General features: G+C 42.2%; 1 protein-coding gene across 3 annotated transcripts in view; it reads left to right on the top strand.

Annotated features, from left to right (window-relative positions):
• Window positions 1-20,929, top strand: part of Farp2 (FERM, ARH/RhoGEF and pleckstrin domain protein 2) — a 194,924-nt gene that overhangs the window by 133,817 nt on the left and 40,178 nt on the right. For all 3 annotated transcript variants that reach the window (XM_045147476.1, XM_004667766.2, XM_045147475.1), the window contains exon 14: window positions 16,634-16,812. In XM_045147476.1, the coding sequence (XP_045003411.1) occupies window positions 16,634-16,812 (179 nt within the window). The remainder of the gene's footprint in view (window positions 1-16,633; window positions 16,813-20,929) is intronic.

The following is a 20,929-nucleotide window of genomic DNA, read 5'->3' as shown; positions in this document are numbered from 1 at the left end:
GTGGGTGTTGGTGGTTGTCCTTGATGATCTTGCCTAGCAATACAACCAATCTTTAAGGCTTTATATTGTCAAAATGTCCTGTGGAAATTTTTTTTCTGGGCTGGGGATTATACCCAGAGCCTTGAACATCCTAGGCAAGTGCTCTGCCACTGAACTGCATCCCCAGCAACCTTCTCTGGGTACTTTAAATCTCTACTTGAGACTGGTAGTTGTGTGTTGGGGTGGATTAACCACCTTTCTGGAGGTCTCTTCAAGCTACTGAGGTACTGTGCACATGTCATCTTTTTTGTTCTTTCTCTTTTTTTAATGTGTCAGTATTTTCTTGTTGGTGTTGGTTGGATTCTAGCAAGGGGGTTGTGACTAAATGTATTGTGTAATTTTTTTCTTTAGGTTTTGTTTTTTTTTCTTTTCTGCTTTTGGCTTTTTTTTTTTAATTTTTATTAACATTTTCCATGATTATAAAATATATCCCATGGTAATTCCCTCCCTCCCCACCCCCACACTTTCCCATTTGAAATTCCATTCTCCATCATATTACCTCCCCATTACATTCATTGTAATTACATATGTACAATATCAACCTATTAAGTATCCTCTTCCCTTCCTTTCTCTACCCTTTATGTCTCCTTTTTAACTTACTGGCCTCTGCTACTAAGTATTTTCATTCTCACGCAGAAGCCCAATCATCTGTAGCTAGGATCCACATATGAGAGAGAACATGTGGCGCTTGGCTTTCTGGGCCTGGGTTACCTCACTTAGTATAATACTTTCCAGGTCCATCCATTTTTCTGCAAGTTTCATAACTTCATTTTTCTTTACCGCTGAGTAGAACTCCATTGTATAAATGTGCCACATCTTCATTATCCACTCATCTGTTGAGGGACAACTAGGCTGGTTTCATTTCCCAGCTATTATAAATTGAGCAGCAATAAACATGGTTAAGCACGTACTTCTAAGGAAATGAGATGAGTCCTTTGGATATATGCCTAGGAGTGCTATAGCTGGGTCATATGGTAGATCAATCTCTAGCTGTTTTAGGAACCTCCACACTGTTTTCCACAATGGCTGGACCAGATTGCATTCCCACCAGCAGTGCAGAAGGGTTCCTTTTTTTCCACATCCCCGCCAACATTTTTGATCATTCATTTTCATGATGGTGGCCAATCTGACAGGAGTGAGATGGAATCTCAATGTAGTTTTAATCTGTATTTCCCTGATGACTAGTGACGTAGAACATTTTTTTAGATGCTTATATGCCATTCGTATTTCTTCCTTTGAGAACTCTCTATTTAGCTCCATAGCCCATTTTTTGAATGGCTTGTTTGATTCCTTATTATTTAAGTTTTTGAGTTCTTTGTATATCCTAGATATTAATCCTCTATCAGATATATAGCTGGCGAAGATTTTTTCCCATTCTGTAGGTTGCCTATTTGCTTTTTTCACTGTGTCCTTTGCTGTGCAAAATCTTTGTAATTTCATTAGGTCCCAGTGGTTAATCTGTGGTTTTATTGCCTGAGCAACTGGGGTTGTATTCAGAAAGTCTTTGCCAAGACCAATATGTTGAAGGGTTTCCCCTACTTTTTCCTCTAGCAGTTTCAGAGTTTCCGGTCTGATGTTAAGGTTTTTCTTTAGGTTTTTGAGACAAGGTCTTGCTCTATAACTCAGGCTGCCCTTAAATTTTCAATAATCCTACTTGCTTCAGCCTTCCATAGTCAAGGATGACAGTTGTGAGCTACCATACCCAACAATAATTTTCATTTTTGTAGCTTCTTAAGCCTAAACCATAGTCTTATCCTTTTATTAATCCATTCACCCAGTGCTTGCTGTGTATTCAGTTAGGATTTATTCTTTCTCTTTATTGCTTAGTGGCAGGGTGCAGCTTTCTATGCACAAAGGCAACACTACTTAGAAAAGACAGTTTACTCCCAGTGTGTAACCCTTGGAATTGTGTTATGTGGAAGAACTAATACATATTATCTTTAAAATGCTTTTCCTGAATCTTAGTATTCACAATGACTGGTGGCTGCCCTTCTTCATTAGTTGTCTCCTAATGAACATACCACTGATTCTGGGAAATTCTGTTTCCCATTGTGTTGCTTTGTTTGTTTGTGTGAGACAGGATCTCATGTAATCTAGGCTGGCTTCAAACTCTATGTAGCCAAAGATGAACTTCTGATTTTCCTGATTCCACCTCCCTAGAGCTGGAATTACCACACCCAGTTTATAGGTGCTGGAACTGAGACCCGGGGCTTCTTGTGTGCTAGCTAAGCATTCTACCAACTGAGCTGTATCCCTAGCCCATTTATTTTTTTAAGGGAGCCTACCTTAGTATCTGGCCAGGCTGAGTCAAGCTAATGTTATAAGAAAGGGAATTTAATCAGTGGGACCTCTCCCAAATCAGATTTCATCACACCCTCTTTTTGGACATTTAATACATTCTGCTCTCAGCTGTCTTCTGCTAGACCTCTTATAAAATGTTTTGTTGGGTTTGTTTTCTGCTAATGAAATCACACTTTCCTAATAATAGTATTAGGATATTTTCAAAATATACAAGAGCAGAAGTAGAAGTATAATAAACTTCTGCCATCCCCTTGTCAATATTGCTAATACTTGGCCACACTTGATCCTATTTCTCCCTTTCTTCACTTCTAAGGTTGGTTTGCAATACTGAGGATTGAACCTGAGGCTTTGTGCATGCTGGACAAGTACTCTACCACTGAGTTCCACCCTTAGCTTCCTCTTTACTTTTGTTTATTTGTTTGTTTTGTTTTTCAAGGTAGGTTCTCACTCTCTCACTCTGGCCCAGACTGACCTGGAATTCTCAGGGTAGCCTCGAACTCACGGCGATCCTCCTGCCTCTGCCTCCTGAGTGCTGGGATTAAAGGCATGCACCACTGCCCCCGCCTCTCTTCTGAATTTTTTAAAAGAAGCCCCAAGGTGGGGTGGTGCATGCCTTTAATCCTAGGATTTAGGAGGCTGAGATAGGAGAATCACCATAAATTCAAGGCTAGCATACAGCTACAGAGTAAGTTCCAGGTAAGTCTGGGATAGAATGAGACCCTACCTAGAAAAAAAACAAAACCTAAACAAAACAAGGAAGCCTCAGGTGTGCTTTCCTCAGAATTCTACTAGTCTCTCTGAAACCCAAGGCTATTCTCTTACATGACCCTGCACATTCGTTATTGTACAGCATGCTAAATACCTGGGCATAGTGGCATATACCTGCAAACACAGCAGTCAGAAATCAGAGGAAAGCGGGTTATGAATTCAAGGCCAGCCTGAGTTACATAGTGAGACCCTGTATCAAAACAAAACATTAACTTGCTTATTAATATTTTCTTTGTTCAAATCAGTATACAGACATGATCCATTTCCTGTATTTGACTATTGTTTCAGTTTGATGAACATTGTACGCCCATTTTAGCCAGTGCCTTGTGAGAGAAGCTAGGCCAGTAATCCTGTCTCAGATCCCAAAGACTGGCCTACCTCCCCTGGGGTCTGGGCTCTGACCCTTATGCCAGTTTCCACAGCCCCACATGGCTGCAAGGGGAGGGGATGAAGCAGCTACAGGACAGGCCCAGCACCCCAGGCACTCCATGTACACAGACACTGGTGAAGGGTGACTTTTGAGTCAGGTTTGACTTTTTTGGTATAATGTGGATAAATTTTAAATAACTTTTCATTTGCAGTGTTCATAATGCATCACAGTTTTTCCTTTTTAGTGAAATAATCTGTTTAAAAATCAGCTATGGGTGGGGGATTTAGCTCAGTCCATTAGCACGAAGAAGCACTGAGTTTAATCCTCATCACTGCATACACCAGGCTTGGCAAATGCCTGTAATCCCAGCACTCAGGAATAGAGGCAGGAAGATCAAGAGCTCTAGGTCATCCTTGGCTACTAGCAAGTTTGAGGCCAGCCTGGGCTGCATGAGACTCTTGACTCAGGAAAAAAAAAACAAAACTGTACCTTCTGAGTTCCTGCACACACAGCCCTGCACTCCAGTGGGTCACAGAGCCCACCCAGAGTGAATTCAGAGTCTGGGAACAAGACCGTGCAGGCACACAGGCCTAAAACCAAAGAATGTCATGTCCTGCCACAGTTACATCTTTCTCCTTGTGCTGCTTGTGTTATTGTTTTACCCTAAGAAGAAGTGGTATATAATAATTAAATTTGAGGGCTGGAGAGATGGCTTAGCGGTTAAGCGCTTGCCTGTGAAGCCTAAGGACACCGGTTCGAGGCTCGGTTCCCCAGGTCCCACGTTAGCCAGATGCACAAGGGGGCGCATGCGTCTGGAGTTCCTTTGCAGAGGCTGGAAGCCCTGGCACGCCCATTCTCTCTCTCTCCCTCTATCTGTCTTTCTCTCTGTGTCTGTCGCTCACAAATAAATAAATAAATAAAATTTAAAAAAAAATAATTAAATTTGAGAATATAAAGATTGGCTAAAAGCCACTGAGGCCAGAGATAGCATTGAGATTTTCCTGTGTTTGCGTGCCAGTGTTGGGCAGTAGCCCCATACATCCAGCTGCTGGACATATGTGGAGATTGAAGGAAGTTCACAGCTTTGAAGTTTCAGTCAGAAGACAGCTCCCAAGAACAAGGAGATGGAAGTAACTGCACAGAGTATTAACAGTTCACTCCCAGTTTGTGGGTTTTCTTAGTCCTAGCCAGAGCCTGTAATGCCTAAAGTGGGGACAGTCCTATGCTGCCTGGGACAAGGCCCTATGAAAGCTATACCAGTGTATCATTGGAGGAATGAGAAGACAGTAGGAACAGAGGGCTGTCAGAGCCAATGTATCTGGGTGGAAGGGTGATAGTGGCCAGGTGTATTTACACAGATAGATAAAAGGAGCCAGTGTGTCCGTTCAGGTAGGAGATAAGACCCTGTAGTTGTCCCCTGTAGTGCAAGGCCACCAGCTAGCTTAATGTATGCATTAAGTCTACTACTAACAATATACTCTGCTTTAGATAGGTTATTTTGTTATCAAATCTATTTTTATATTTATTTTTGTTTTTAAAGTCCCAGTATTTTATATAAGCCAAACTATGAATACTTCAATATTTCTGTTGCCAAGATACCTGCACTAGACATGTACAATGCTGTGTGTGCACTGTGTAGCCCTGAACCACCAGTACTGGTATGTGCCTTTTTATATGATAAAGGTATTCTCTGAGTCTGGCATTAGCATTAGGACCACCTGCTGTCTCATTAGCACTTTTGCTTTAATTAGTGCTGATGACCAAAGAATGGTTACTAGCACATCTACAAGTTTAATGTGAAAGCTTTCAGATCATTCCTATCCTTGTTTTGCTGGGTGGTTCCACCCTTTCTGACGGCTTTGGTGCACAGGTACATTTTTTATTTTCTTCTGAGTTCCTCCACTGTTCTGCCTGAGCAGTGATTGTACTGCATCACCCATGCTATGCTTATGACAACATGGTAATATGCACAGCATACATGTTCTTAGTTGTTATATGTGCCAATTGATACTGATAAATACATACATCTTCAAGATATACTTAGTCCCTCCCAGCTCATGGAACATCAAAAAGAAAAATACAGTACTAGAATAATTTATAGCCACAATTATCAGTGTCCTCTTAGGGACACCATTAATGTTTGTTCTTAGGCTCATGGTCTCAGTTTGACACTTACTGCATATATGGAAGGTGCTCTTGCGGGTGGCAGACATTGTCGTCCTCCTTCCATGCTACAGCGTTCACTGGTGCACAAGGCTCTATCTTTTGCATGAAAGCATATGTGTTCACTCCTCTAGGAAATGAAGAAGAGAGCTGGAATGTCCTTATGCATTTGAATATGTTCACTCTTTCTTTAAAGACTTTAGACACTTTTTTGTTGTCTGGTTTGTGATACTTATAAATTTTGTTTTCCACTGAAATTTCTATCTATAAATTTGCAGATATGTACTAACTGAGAATTTTAAAATTGTTTATTCAATAAAATAAGGAAATATTTACTATGAATTTTTAAATTGGCTTTTTAACTTTCTTTTCCTTTATTTAGTGTTGATTTATATCCATTACAGATTAATTTATATGTTAAAATAGCTATATACTTATGCAACCCCTTCACTGCTATTTCCTTCATTTCATAGGCTTCCGAACACCAAACAAGCATCGTGGTGCTTGTGTACATTGCCTTGTTATAAATATGGGTAACCACATGTCTACAAAAGGCCAGAGGTTGGAAGGATGTCTTGCTTTTTCTCCATCTAACACTCTTGCAATGCCTTTTGCTCTTGTTTAATATGGCCATCATGACTGATGTGGCAGAGGTGGTGATAGGAGCCCATGGATACAGGAGACCACAGACCACACATCAGGGTCCAAGCCTTATGCTTCCACCTGTGGTGTTTGGCACATACCATGGACATGTGCTTTTACTCTGCACAGAGCAAATGCAACTTTATACCTGATACTGTTGCCTTATTTGTTCCCACCATCTAGAATGCTCAGCTGTAGGATTGTAGGAAGCCTATTCTGGAGTGAGGTCTACATGGGCAGACCTCAGATGGGCTCTGCTGTAGCTCCACTTAGCCAGCACAGATTTTCTACTGCTCCCCTGGGGTTTTCCATACTTCTGTAGTCTTTTCTTGGGATGTATGGGACTCCAACAGCAGCAAACACTGAGCACATTATCCTTAGAGGTGCTGGGAACAAAAATCCATAGCTGCTTGTGCCACAACCCTCAGCAGGGGTTAGTCATGCCCTGGGGGCTCAAGACAGATGACAGAGTGGTTAGTGAGGACCCATGACTGGCATGGGCGTCACATAGCCCTCCTCAAGTCCAGCATCTCTGTTCTTCCACATGTGGAGCAGAAGTCTGTAGTTGCAGCACTGCCAGCAGTGAGCCCATTTGTGGGCATCATGTCCCACACAGAAGAGACTACTCAGAAGCTCAGATACCTGTCATGTGGGTCTACTCCCTGCTGATGCCTTGACAATTCAGCACCCGCTGCTCAGGGGTGAAGTGGTGACTCTAGCACATGGATCCCCAGAGAGGTGTCACTGTGCACAAATCCTGGTTCAGGAACCTGATCAGAACTTCGCTGCTGAGCACTGGTTCAGTATTTTGTGTCACTTGACCTGAATTACTCTACACGATGGCTGTTGAGGTGGTAAAAACTGTAAAGTCCTTAAATTTTGACATATTGCCACTTCTGATACATGCCTTCCCTAACAAAGAACTCAGTCTATTTGACTTGTCACAGGGTGCTTCTCAAGATTTTAGACAGAAGGATCACTTTTGTTTTGTTTTGTTTTGTTTTGTTTTGTTTTGTTTTGTTTTGTTTTGTTTTGTTTTGTTTTGTTTTTGTGGTCCTGGGCATAAAATTCAAGATCTGTGACTGTTAGGCAAGTGCTCTGCCACTGAACTATGCCTCCAGTCTAAGAAGCCAATTTTATTAGAACAGAAATATCAAATTCCTAGCCTACATGTCCATGTGGAAGAGGAAAACCAAATACCTGGCAAGCATCCTGCCTCTTCTTTTCTCCCCTTCCTCCCTCTTCTTCCTTCTTCTCTCTCATACACTAAATTAAGGAACTTAAATGGGGGCTGGAGAAATGGCTTAGTGGTTATGGCACTTGCTTGCAAAGCCCAAGAACCTAGGTTCAACTCCCTAGAACCCATGTAAGCCAGATGCACATGGTAGTGCCTGCTTCTGGAGTTCGTTTACAGTGGCCAGAGGCCCTGGCATGCTCATATTCTCTCTCTCTAATAAATAAAAATAAAATATTAGGTTTTTTAAGAAAAAAAAAAAAGAAAGAAGTTAAGTAGCCGGTCGTGGTGGCACATGCCTTCAATCCCAGCACTCAGGAGGCAGAGGTAGGAGGATCACCATAAGTTTGAGACCACCCTGAGACTACATAGTAAATTCCAGGTCAGCCTGAGCTAGAGTGAGACCTTACCTCAAAAAACCAAAAAAGAAAAGAAAAAAGAAAAAGAACTTAAGTGGGTGTTTTGTAAAGTAAGACTATGGGAAAATCAGCCTAAGATTTAGCCTCATTGCTGTCTCTTGGGGTATGCTGTCAGAGGAATGCTCTGCCTTGTCATATTCAGGGATTGCACAAGTCAGCCATGTGATCAGTCAGTTCTTTGATGGATTTTACCTGCTTATTCAGGTAATAAGTCACATAGGTGGTATTTTTTTTCTTTCTTTTTCTCATGGCCAATCTGTATAGTTCCTATACAAATAGACATACTTTTCCCAAGTGGAACACACCTTCCATCCACTCATGCCACCCTCCCAGTTGCTTTAGGCTGACTTGATGTCCTGAAAGAAGATAAACCGCCCCATTGCTTCTGCAGCTTTATCAGTTCTCAGCATGTTCCCTCTCCTTGTGAGATTCTGGTGAACAAAGTATTTGGCAAAGTTCTTCAATACCATACAGTACTAGGACATGTGCAAGTAGATATTGGAGCTGAGGAGTTACAGATTTACATGGTGGTGCTTCTGGTACACCTCAAGGGAAACACAGTCAGATGGTGTGCAGGTAGGTAGACTCCAGGAGCAGTGCTGGATTTGGGATGTCTGACATTACTTTGAGAAAGGCAATAAGCTCACTCTGAATAGCCAGCCTGGTGGGGGTGTCAAGCTCCAGTTCTGTCAAGCACCGTTGAATCAGAAAAACAGTAGTGATCCTTAGAGAAGACTGCCTGCTTTTCTTATTAAGGAAAAGGTCATGTTTATTTAGAATAAAACAAAAAGGAGGAAGAAAACAAAAATGCTTATTAAAAGCCCTCTCCATGTTGGTAGAACTCTCTGAACCTCAGGCCAGCAATGGGCAGCTCTGCTTTGCATCTTGCTGGGCACTGGCTCTGAGCTCCAAGTTGCCTAAGACTACAGACAGCCCTGTGAAGATATACCATAGCTCTTCACAACCGTCCTGGCGATGGAGCTGGTAAGTAGGGAGATGAGCTCTGCACGAGCACACATGAAGAAGTGAACTGCGATTCAGGTCCTTTGTCATTCACTATCCCTCTACCTCTCATTTTCATTTTTTGAGACAGAATCTGTATATAAAAGTGGTTCATAATATCCTGGCGCAGTAGTGAAGCTAGAAAGGTCTTCTAACTCATCAGATGCTCATTTACCTAGTTGCCTTCTGCAGTTCTGCATTCTTTCTCTGGGATTAACAATTCAAGCCAAAGTTTCTCTTCTTGCACCTTGACCTTAAATCCTAACAAACAGGAGCTGGTAGTTCCTCTACTGCTAAAAAGATTTTTTTGGAGGGGTGGGGGTTTCAAGGTATCCCAGGCTGACCTGGAATTCACTATGTAGTTTCAGGGTGGCCTCAAACTCATGGCAATCCTCCTACCTCGGCCTCCCAAGTGCTGGGATTAAAAGCATGTGCCACCACGCCTGGCTTAAACAGATATTTTCAAGGGTTGTTTATTATGAAGGTTTAAAGAAGAAAATTTTAAACATAGGAAATAGGACTGGGGAGATGGCTTAGCAGTTAAAGGCACTTGCTTGCAAAGCTTGTCAGCCCACACTCAATTCCCTGATACCCATGTAAAGCCAGATGCACAAAATGAAGTATGTATGTGTGTCCCTCTTTCTTCCTTCCCCCCTTGAAAATAAAAAAAATTAAGATTGAAAATAGAATTATATTTTCCTTTCCTTTTAAATATGATAAATGTGATAGCCCCCTCCCCATTTTGAGACTGGGTCTCCTGTATACCAGGTTGGCCTCAAACTCATTAAGTATGTAGCTTAGAATAACTTTAAATTTCTGATTCTTCTGTCTCTACCTCTTGAGTGCAGAGATGACAAGCATGTACTATCATACACAGTTTAGTGGTTTATCTGGTGCTGGGAATTGAATCCAGGGCAACAATTCAACCAACTGAGTTACCTCTTCAGCCCTGAATGTTAATAGTTCTTTTTCATCATCTTGTCTCTCTAGGTGATAAGCAAAAATAATGTCTTAAAGGAAAAAGTATAGATATCTGGGTGTGGTGGCAAATGCCTTTAATCTCAGCACTCAGGAGGCCGTGGTAGAGGGATCACTGTGAGTTTGAGGCCAGCCAGAGACTACATAGTGAATTCCAGGTCAGCCTGGACTAGAGAGAGACCCTACCTCAAAAAAAAAAGTGAAGATAAAGGCTAAGGAGATAGTGGGTTAGAACATTCACTGTACAAGCATGAGGGCCTGATACCACCTGAATTGGATTCCCAGAACCAACATAAGAAAGCTGGGCATGGAGCTGGGAGTGGTGGCACATGCCTTTAATCCCAGGGAGGCAGAGGTAGGAGGATTGCCATGAGTTCAAGGCCACCCTGAGACTACATAGTGAATGCCAGGTCAACCTGGGCCAGAGTGAGACCCTACCTCAAAAAAACAAAAGCAGGGGGGGAAAAAGCTGGGCATGGGCTGAAGAGATGGCTCAGGTTAAAGGCATTTGCTTGCAAAGACTGATGACCCTGGTTTGATTCCCCAGTACCCATGTACAGCCAGATGCACAAAGTGGCAGATACATCTGGAGTTTGTTTACAGTGGTAAGGGGCTGTAGTGTGTCCATATCCACTCTGTCTGCTTCCTTCTCTCAGTCTCAAAAAAAAGCTGGGCATGGTTACATACATCTGTTACCCCAGTCATGCAGGGGGTAGAGACCAAAGAATTGCTGGGGCCCACTGACAAAAAAGCAGCTTCACCCTGGGGGAGAGACTCCATCTCAATGAAATACATGAATGAGTGAGAGAGGAAGGCACCCAAAGTTCTCCTCTGGCCTCTGCACACATGCATGTATGAAGTGAACACATCTATACACACAAGTGTATATACTACACACCACACATACTCTACACACATATGCATAAACAATCTATTGAAAAGGGGGGTCCTCTGTGGGCTGATTGTTCAGTGGTTAAAAATACTTGCTTGAAAAGCCTGCAGCACAGATTCAATACCCAAGCACCTCATGTAAGCAGGATGCAAAAAGTGGCTCAAGTAACTGCTATTCACTTGCAGTGGCAAGAGGCTGTGGGCTGCCCGTAAACATACACACACATACATGTGAAAATAATAAGTAAATAAATAATTCTTTAATGAGATCTGGAGAGATGACTCAGTGGATAAGGTGCAAGGACAGAGAGAGAATGGGTGCACTAGGGCCTCCAGTTGTTGCAAACACACTCTAGACATGTGCACCACTTTGTGCATCTGGCTTTATGAGGGGTACTGTGGAGTTGAACCTAAGCCAAATCTGGGCCAGCAGGCTTTGCAAGCAAATGCCTTGAACTGATGAGTCCTCTCTCCAGACCAATAATACCTTTTTTAAAATTTATTTTATTTTATTTATTTGTAAGCAGAGAGAAAAAGAGAGACAGGAGATAGACAGAGAATGGGTGTGAAACAAACTCTAGATGCATGTGCCCACTTGTGCAGCTGGCTTATGTGGGTACTGGGGAATTGAACCTGGGTCCTTTGGCTTTGCTTAACCACTAAGCCATTTCTCCAACCCCAATAATACCTCTTATTTAAGTGAAGGTAAGCATAAAAATATGCAGCATTTTAAATGACATTTTAAAAATTAACAAATGAATGTTGAGAAAACCTCAGAAACTAAACCACCTTCCAGAAGTGCTCACCATTGACAACTGGAAATGAGTTTTAAATGTCCTGTGACAACAGACTCATAACTTGAAGCTTTGAGAGCATGTGAAATGCCAGTCTCACATACTGAAGCTCCCAGATAACACCTAGTGGACAGTTAGACCCAGCCTAGCAGAACAGTAGAGGTCAGGAATCATAATTGTTCTTCATACCTCTCAGTTTGGAAGTTGGGAGTCTTCCTTATCTACAACTAAAGAAATTGATCATTTGGGAGAATTGAACATCCTCTGAAAGTGTGAAATATTAGAATATTAGTATACTGTTATACCATATTGGATCTATATGTGTTTCTACAAATACTTAAGACTGACTTTTTAACAGCATGTCAGTTAAAGCTAAACATATTCTGTAGCAACTAAAACTTAGTATTTAGCATTTTTTAAATTCTTAAGGCAACTGCCTTTTAGCTATGCTTTCAAATATGTCTTTAAACACGTGCAAGTCCTCTACTCAGAAAGTGGAAGCAGGATGAGCACAAGGCCACCCTGGGCTACATATGGAGCCCTTGTCTCAAAGAACTCCAAAACTGATTAGCTTCAGCAATGTTGAAAGGATTTTCTAAGGTAGGAAGCCCCTAGCCAATTGTCTTTTACATCAAACAGCCCAGAGGAGCAGAACCTAAGTGGCACCAACTTCATGTTGCCAGCGTCACTTTTGGAGTACAATCCTGGCAAGCCCCCTTTCTCCCACACAACCTACATGTGTGCTACACAGTGGTAACTCCAGCTGAAAGGGCTCCAGGGATCATGCTGTGCAGAATAGGAGCTGTAGGCACATAGGTGTGCTCATCACAGCCCCACATTTAGAGAGGTAAAATGTTTACTGCCAACTGCTTGACAAAAGATTTTTCCACAGATTTTGGCACATGTGTGTGGTGCTAGGGGCAGGGGAGGGACAAACCCACGACCTTTCACATGCTGGACAAGCATTTTGCCACTAAACTCCAGTCCTGTCCCTGAGCTCATGGATTCATCACGCAGGGTCTGTTTGTATCATTTCAAAAATAATTTATAAGTTTTTCTCTAGCTAACAAGTTTAATTGTAAAAAAAAAAAATGTTCGTTGGTACTTTGTTAGTCTATTCACTAAATTTTGATTTAACAGAAGTATTTGTAGTGATAATATCAAATGATGTCATTTAAGCTCCATAGAATCAAAAGTAACATACTCCAAATGAGTGAGTCTGCTCTAATATGTAATCTCTCTTTCCAAGTACTTACAAAAGGCTGTTTGTTGGGAGTTGCATCTCCTACTTCGATGGCTATTACTTGCATACTGGCCTTAGCTTGCATGCCAGCCCTAATGAGATCTTAGAAGTACACACACCATGATACTTCCTATAGGAATGCCATTTGCTCGTGTTTTGCCCCTCCTGCCACTGAAAAATAAAGCCAAATTTTGCAGCAACCTTTTTGTTTTGTGTCGTTTTGGATTTTTTTTTTTTTTTTTTTTTTTGAGAAAGAGTCTTGCTATGTAGTCCAAACTGTCCTAGAACTTGCAGCTTCAAAGCATTCTTCTGCTTCTACCTTCCAAGTGCTGGGATCCCAGGCATGTGCACCACCACAGCCACCTTGCAGCAACTTTTTGAGTACTGTCTACTAGAACCTGGTCTGAACTGTACATATGTGTGTTGCTGTAAGGAGCACTAGGAACCATGGGTAAAGTGGCAATCTCTGTTACATTTTCATAATTCAGTATAAAATGTCATGGCTGTAAGATTCTGAAAAGTACAGTTGTAAAGAATCAGTAGATAAACTACTAATATATTCTAGATTTTTCTCTTAATTTTAATTACATTAAAGGATCTTGTTATGCCATTTTGGCTTATTAGGAACTATGGATTTTATTTAGATTATAAACTCTAAGTAATGCATCTTTGGAACTATGTCTCTTCTTAAAATAAGAAGTAATCCATAGATACATCAGGACAGTACTTTGAATGTGTGATTTTTATGACATATTAATGCTTTCTAGAGTATTATAACTAAATATCATTAAAAGATATTCCAATAACCTGATTGTTAGAAGATCCCTATAGCAACGTTGGCTAGATGTTCTTCACCAGTGGCTATTTTCTCCCACTTTCAAATGCATCTTGTGAAAAGTTCCAAATGAAAGTTCTATCCGGATTTGTCAATTCATCTTTAAAAACTCCCTCACATTAGTCAAGGTCTTTGCAAATGTCTGAACTTGTCATTGTGAAGAAAAGACCACCTCTGCTACACCCTGTCACAGTGGAAAGCTGCCTAGTTCAGGTGCTTATGGGGACGCAGTGCTGCCTGCTCTCCAAGACACGGTCATGTACTCATCTGCCTTTCACGCCTCACAGCTGAAGTTACACAACCAAGTTTTGGAGCTGTAGAGGAGTGCACTTGAAGGCTTCAACAGTAGCGCACGAGGACCTCGCCCTGAAGCCAGTCATAGGTGGTATAAGGAGGCCCCATGGCAAAACATTCTTGCAACTAGGGATTTAGAGTGAGGCACTTCTATTCCAACATTTGCAATTTAATCAAAGTGATAGTAGTTTAAGCACTAAAATACTATGTATCTGGAAATGTAAACTTCCATCTTCAGCAGGGTTTTAAAAATATTTATTTGCAAGAGAGATAGAGGACGATAGAGAGAAAATGAACGGGTGTGCCAGGGCCTCTAGCTACTCCATGTGCCACCTTGTGCCCCTGGCTTACATGGGTACTGGAGAATGAAAACTGACTCCTTTGGCTTTGCAGGCGATCACCTTAACTGCTAAGCCATCTCTCCAGCCCTTCGGCAAGTTTTAAATAGTGTTTCAATTTCTCCTATAAAAATACTTTCCTTTCTTTCTTTTTTTTTTTTTTTTTACCCAGAGTGGTAGCTCACACTTTAATCCCAGCACTCAGCACTCAAGGAGGCTAAGGTAGGATCACTGAGAGTTCAAGGCCAGTGTAAGACTAATTCAGGTCAGCCTGGGCTAGAGCAAGACTGTACCTCAAAAAAAAAAAAAAAAAGTGTGAACTGGGCTTGGTGGTGCACACCTTAAACTCCAGCACTTAGGAGGCAGAGGTAGGAGGATTTCCATGAGTTTGAGGCCATCCTGAGAATATAAAGTGAATTCCAGATCAGCCTGAGCTGAGTTGAGACCCTGCCTCAAAAAAGAAAGGAAGGAAGAAGGAAGAAAGGAAGGAAGGAAGGAAGGAAGGAAGGAAGGAAGGAAGGAAGGAAGGAAGGAAGGAAGGAAGGAAGGAAGGAAGGAAGGAAGGAAGGAAGGAGAAGAAGAAAAAAAGTGTTTTTTAGCCAAGTGTGGTGATGCATGCCTTTAATCCCAGCACTTAAGAGGCAGAGGTAGGAGGATCACTATGAGTTTGAGGCCAGCCTGGAACTACAGAGTGAGTTCCAAGTCATCCTGGCTAGAGACAGACCCTACCTCAAATAAAACAAAATATAGTGTTATTTTTAAGCATAGTTTCTTTTTTTAATTAATTAATTAATTAATTTTGTTTTGTTTTGTTGGGTAAGGTCTCCCTCTGGCTCAGGCTGACCTGGAATTCACTATGTAGTCTCAGAGTGGCCTCAAACTCATAGCGATCTTCCTACCTCTGCTTCCGGAGTGCTGTGATTAAAGGCATGTGCCACCATAACCAGCCATTCCTTTAATTTTTAAAGGTATATTTCTAATATTTTTCTGTGGTAAATCAGTACTTGCTAAGTGCCATATTTAAAGATATCTTTAAAACAGTATTTTGGAGGCTAAAGAATGGCTTGACAGTTAAAGCCACTTGCTTACAAAGCCTGACAGTCCAGGTTTGATTCCCCAATACCCACATAAAGCCAGATGCACAAAGTGATGCATGTATATGGGGTTTGTATACATTGGCAAGAGGCCTTGGTGTGCCCAACCCCCTTTCTCTGCTTGCAAATAAATAAAAATATTTAAAATATTTAAAAATAGAGCTGGTCACATGCCTTTAATTCCAGCACTCAGGAGGCAGAGGTAGCAGGATTGCTATGAGTTCAAGGCCACCATAGTAAATTCCAGGTCATCCTGGGTTAAGAAAAGACCCTACCTTGAAAAAATAAAACAAAAATAAATTAAAGGAAATTTAACTTTCTTTCTTTCATTATCTTTTTCCTTCCCCCCTTCGTTTTCTTGTGACAGAGTATCACTTTGTAGTCCAGGCTGCCTTTGAATTCATGATCTACCTGCCTTAGCCTCCCAGGGAAATTTCTTTATTATAAACTGTCTAGTGAATTGTGGATGAAAATTCAACCTCTATTCTAACAAAAATACTCTTTTTTGAAAACTTTTTATTGCAGGACATAGTAGGATGAGTAAGAGAGGATGAGCACACTTAAACCTCTAGCCACTGCAAACAAACTCCAAACACTTGTGCCCTTTGTGCATCTGGCTTTACATAGGTATTGGGGACTAGAACCCAGGCCATCAAACTTTGTAAGCAAGTGCTTTTAACCACTGAGCAATCTTTACAGCCTGCAAATACTGTTTTAAATGAGGGAAATAAATAGGTATTATTTACTTTTTTGGTATAAGAAACCAAGCAAAAGAAAATCCACATTAATGAAAAACCTAAGGATTTAGAAGATAGAACTGTGAAATGAGAAATTTTATGTGGTCCAGATTTTTAATCTACAATACATACCTTTCAAGTCAGCCAACATTGGTGATGGCTCAGTTATGACAACCCTGTCCTCAAGAAAACTCTGCTTTACAAGCCTGGTGATGCTTATTTCCTTATAGCTACATCTTCTCTAGAGCAAAAAGAAGCCCCTAGAAACACAAGGGGTATCCAGATCCCACAGGCCCTGGTGGGGGGGACTATCTCTTGGTCTCTGATACTGAGCAGATTAGCTGCCAGTCCATTTTCTTTGGTATCATATCTAGAAGCACATGTGACAGACCACACACATTGCCCAGAAAATGCTAGCTGCAGCATCAGGATTGCAGTCAGTCATCTAGTGTGTTCTCATTCTTGCTCCACCCTACCCTGTTCATTTCTAGGCCTTTCTGTGGATAGTCTTCAGCCTTCTCCCTCCAACCAGAAGAGCCAGCTGAGCCTGAGCCCTGAGCCTTGGGCAGCCCTGAGACTAGCTGAGCAGGGCTTATCCCCTGTCCTAAGTCCTGTCCTCATTGGTGCTGGTGCAACCAGGATGGACAACCAGGAGGAGCAGAAACACAAGGTGGGCCACTGCTGAGGCTGAGGGTGCTGCTGGCACCTGCTTCACTCTTGTAGGATAGTAGCTGGGGAAGCGGGGGTGAGCAGGGGAGGGCTGTGCTCATATCACAACCTGTGGTAGATCCCCAGCAAAATCTCTTCCTGGAACCCTTCCATTACTTCTGAAATTCAAGCTTCCTTTATGCAGGCAAGTTTCTTTGCTCATGTAGCAGACAAGTTTTGGCACCTGTGGGTTCAAAGTGTAGGCTGGATCCTAGAGTTGGGTGGGAAGGGGACAGGCTATGCCCTGAGAGGGCTCATGCCCAAATCTTCCTTCCATCCTTTCTACTTGCTCTTTCCTTGCCTATAGCCAAGTAACTTGGATATCTTGTTGCAAAAAGAAGGTTGGCTGAGACTCTGGAGGATCTCAGATGGGAAAGCTGATGGATGAGAAAGGACCTTGGCTAAGGGGGGGTTATGGTAGACCCTGCAGTGGAGACATCCTGGGCTTTGTGACAGGGCTATAGACTTAAGGAAGAAGTATGAGGTGTGCCCCTGTGGCAATCTACAATGAAGGCACATGCTGAGTTTTCAGCAGAAAGGCAAACAGAAGAGCCTACTTGCTCACAGATTCAGGGAACTGCCAGTACTCTTTAGGTGGCCTCTACCTGGGTCTGCAGGTGGACACACAGGTGGGGAAAGAACAGACTTAAACTAATAAGCCATGGATTGTGATCACCTAAGAGGTCACCAGGTGATGAAGTTGCATTCTGAGTATCAATTACAAAGAGACAGATGGTGGAAACTAGGATCATGGGATCTACCTCATGCTATCACAGGCACAGGAAAGGTGTTGCTTTTTTCTTTCTTTCTTTCTTTCTTTCTTTCTTTCTTTCTTTCTTTCTTTCTTTCTTTCTTTTTCTTATTTTTGGAGGCATGATCTCACTCTAGCTCAGGCTGATCTGGAATTCACTACGTAGTCTCATGATGGCCTCAAACTCACAGCGATCCTCTCCTATCTCAGCCTCCCGAGTGCTGGGATTAAAGGCGTGTGCCACCACACCTGGCTTTTTTTTTTAAGTCTTTTAAAAATATTATTTATTTATTTGAGAGAACGAGAAAGAAACAGACAGAAAGAGGGAGAGAATGGGCCTCCAGACACATGTGCCACCTTGTGCATCTGGCTTACATGGGTCCTGGAGAATCAAACTGAGGTCCTTTGGCTTTGCAGGTAAACACCTCTCTCTAGCCCTCTTTTTTTTTTTTTTTTTTGAGATAAGGTCTCACTCTAGCCCAGGCTGACCTGGAATTCTGGAATTTATTATAGTCTCAGGGTGGCCTTGAACTCATGGCAACCCTCCTACCTCTGCCTCCTGAATGCTGGGATTAAAGGCATGAACCACCATTACTAGTGGTTTTTTTCCTTTTTTCATATTTTATTTATTTGCAAGCAAAGAGATATAGAAAGTGGGAGAGAATACACAGAGAGAGGCCAGGCCCTCTAGCCACTGCAAGGGAACTCCAGATGCATATGCCACTTTGTGCATCAGGCTATACATGGGCACTGGGGGATTGAACCTGGGTCTTTAGTCTTTGTATGCAAGCCATCTCTCTAGCCCAGGTGCTATTTTTTGTGACACCTAAGATCCTTTGTGTATAATAATTTCTACAAAAACATCTAAGGCAGATAAAGTTAGAAAAGTCTTATTTTAGCTATGGTTTGATGGTTTCAGCACATGGTCATTTGGTCATGCTGCTTTGGGCTTAGGAACCCATGGTGGAACTAAGCTGTTTATTTCATAGCCAGGGTATGAGAGAGGAGAAACTGGGGTCCTCCTAGTCCTTTTACCCTATTATCCCCACTCCCAGTAACCTAAAGAATCCCTGGTGGCCTAACCTCTTGAAGTTTTCACCACCTCCCTACAAGTTGGAGACCAAGCATTTAATGCATGGGTCTTTCAGAAGTATTCCAGATCTGAACTACAGCAGTATTTTGGACTGAATTAACCAGAGGATGTTTATCCTGCCTAAGTTCAAGATTTCAAGGTGGCCTGTGGCCCATGGGACACTTCAAAGTCCTCAACAAGTAGGACAGCACCCACCTGCACAAGATCTGAGGTTGTTTCTTCCCTGTGTCCAGGGATACCTGGGAACCTCACCTTGGCTGGAAGCAGCCTCTTGAACCAGAAGGTAGGGAAGTGGACATAACACAGTTATCCTGAGAAGACTGTAGACAAGGGCTGACCTTATTCCCAGTACCACAAATGCCTCCTTGTGAACCCAGCCTGAAGAGGCCCCTTCATGGTCCCTTTACCACTTCCTGTTTGGCAGGAAGATAGTTGTCTTGTGGATGTCTTCTTTATTTTGAAAACTTAACAACAATCTGTTTATTTTACCATTTCCTTGGTACAAAAACAAAAATGGGGCCAGGCATGTTAGCACACACCTTTAATCCTAGTATTTGGGAGGCCGAGGTAGGAGCATCACCATGAGTTCAAGGCCACCCTGAGACTACATCATGAATTCCAGGTCAGTCTGGGCTAGAGAAAGAACCTACATCAAAAGAACAACAGGGCTTGAGACATAGCTCAGCAGTTAAGGCACTTGCTTGTGAAGCCTAAGGACCCATGTTCAACTCTCCAGATCCCACATAAGCCAGACACACAAAGGATAGGCCAATGCAAGGTTTCACATGCCCACTAGGTGGTGCAAGAGTCTGGAATTTGTTTGCAGTGGCTGAGGCCCTGGCATGCCAATTCTCTCTCTCCCTCCCCCTCTTTCTCTCTCTCTCAAAATTAAATTAAATTAAATTTTAAAAAATGACAACAAATGAATTGGAGGAAACCTGTTTTTAAATAAACTATTTAAAAGAAACCAAAAACTAAAATTTAATATATTACTGATCATATTGGCATATATCATATTATATTACCAAAAACAGGTTTTTTTTTCTAGGTAGCTTTAGATGATGATGATTTGTCACACCTGAGATGGTTGGGCTAATGCTGTGTTGCCCAGAGAAAAGGCATCTTTTCATGGTATTCCAGGATATTTCATGGTATTCATGGCACATCCTGAAAATAACAGCTATGTCCCAGGCTCTCTGGAGTAGGGTCACCTCCAGTTCTCATAGAGCCATGCTTTCAAGAAGTTGGTGACTGGCACATGGCGCAGGGAGGAGGTCTTCTGCAGCTGCCCTTAGGGATTTGGGACTATTCTGCCCACTCCTGCCACCTCTTTGTAAGAGCAACTGTGCAATTCAACAAGGCTGGTATAAAGCATGGATTGGGGCTAAGGAAATTGCTCTATGATTAAAGGAGTTTGCTTGCAAAGCCTGCCAGCCTGTGTTAATTCCATAGTACCCCCATGAAGCCAGAGGTATAAAGTGATGCATGCATCTGGAAGTAGCAAGAAGCCCTTGCATGCCTATTGTCTCTCTCAACTTCTTTCTCTCTTATCAACCAATCAATATTCCCCCCCCCCAAAAAAAAGGCATGGATTGGCTTCTGGGTAGCTGAGACAGTCTTCCTTAACTGCTACCTGGTCCAATCCATTATGGACCCACCAGGGTCACTAAACAAACTTGGGTTTTGACTCTGCAGCAACTGAGGTCTGTTCTGAAGGTGGGGTTCCACCAGTCTCCCCTGCTATACTGACTTTGTAAACCAGACCTACTATTGACTCTCCTACATAGCCTGTTTCTTTTATTTGTACATGTATGCATAACTTAGGGATGCACTACACCATGTCTGTGCCTAAGCTTGGTCAGGCCACCATGTATATATCTGTTTGCTCAGCTGTGTGGAAGAAGGAAAGCTCTAAATCTTCCCATTAGGGACCAGGGCCAGTGTGTTCCTCCATCTCCTGCTATCTCCCACTTGATACAATCTTTCTCTTCTCTTCTAATAATTTGTTTGTTTACATTATAGACTTCCATTATTCTTTATTTTATTTTTTATTTGAGATAGAAAGAGAGAATGGGCATGCCAGGGCCTCTAGCCACTGCAAACAAACTCAACACATGTGCCTTCTTGTGCATCTGGCTTATGTGGGTCCTGGGGAATTGAAACTGGATCCTTTGGCTTTTCAGGCAAATGCCTTAACCACTAAGCCATCCCTCAAGCCCTTTATTTTGGTTTTCT

Source organism: Jaculus jaculus, chromosome 4 (genome assembly GCF_020740685.1).
Source record: "Jaculus jaculus isolate mJacJac1 chromosome 4, mJacJac1.mat.Y.cur, whole genome shotgun sequence".
NCBI lineage: Eukaryota > Metazoa > Chordata > Mammalia > Rodentia > Dipodidae > Jaculus > Jaculus jaculus.
This window is presented reverse-complemented; position numbering and strand designations above follow the sequence as displayed.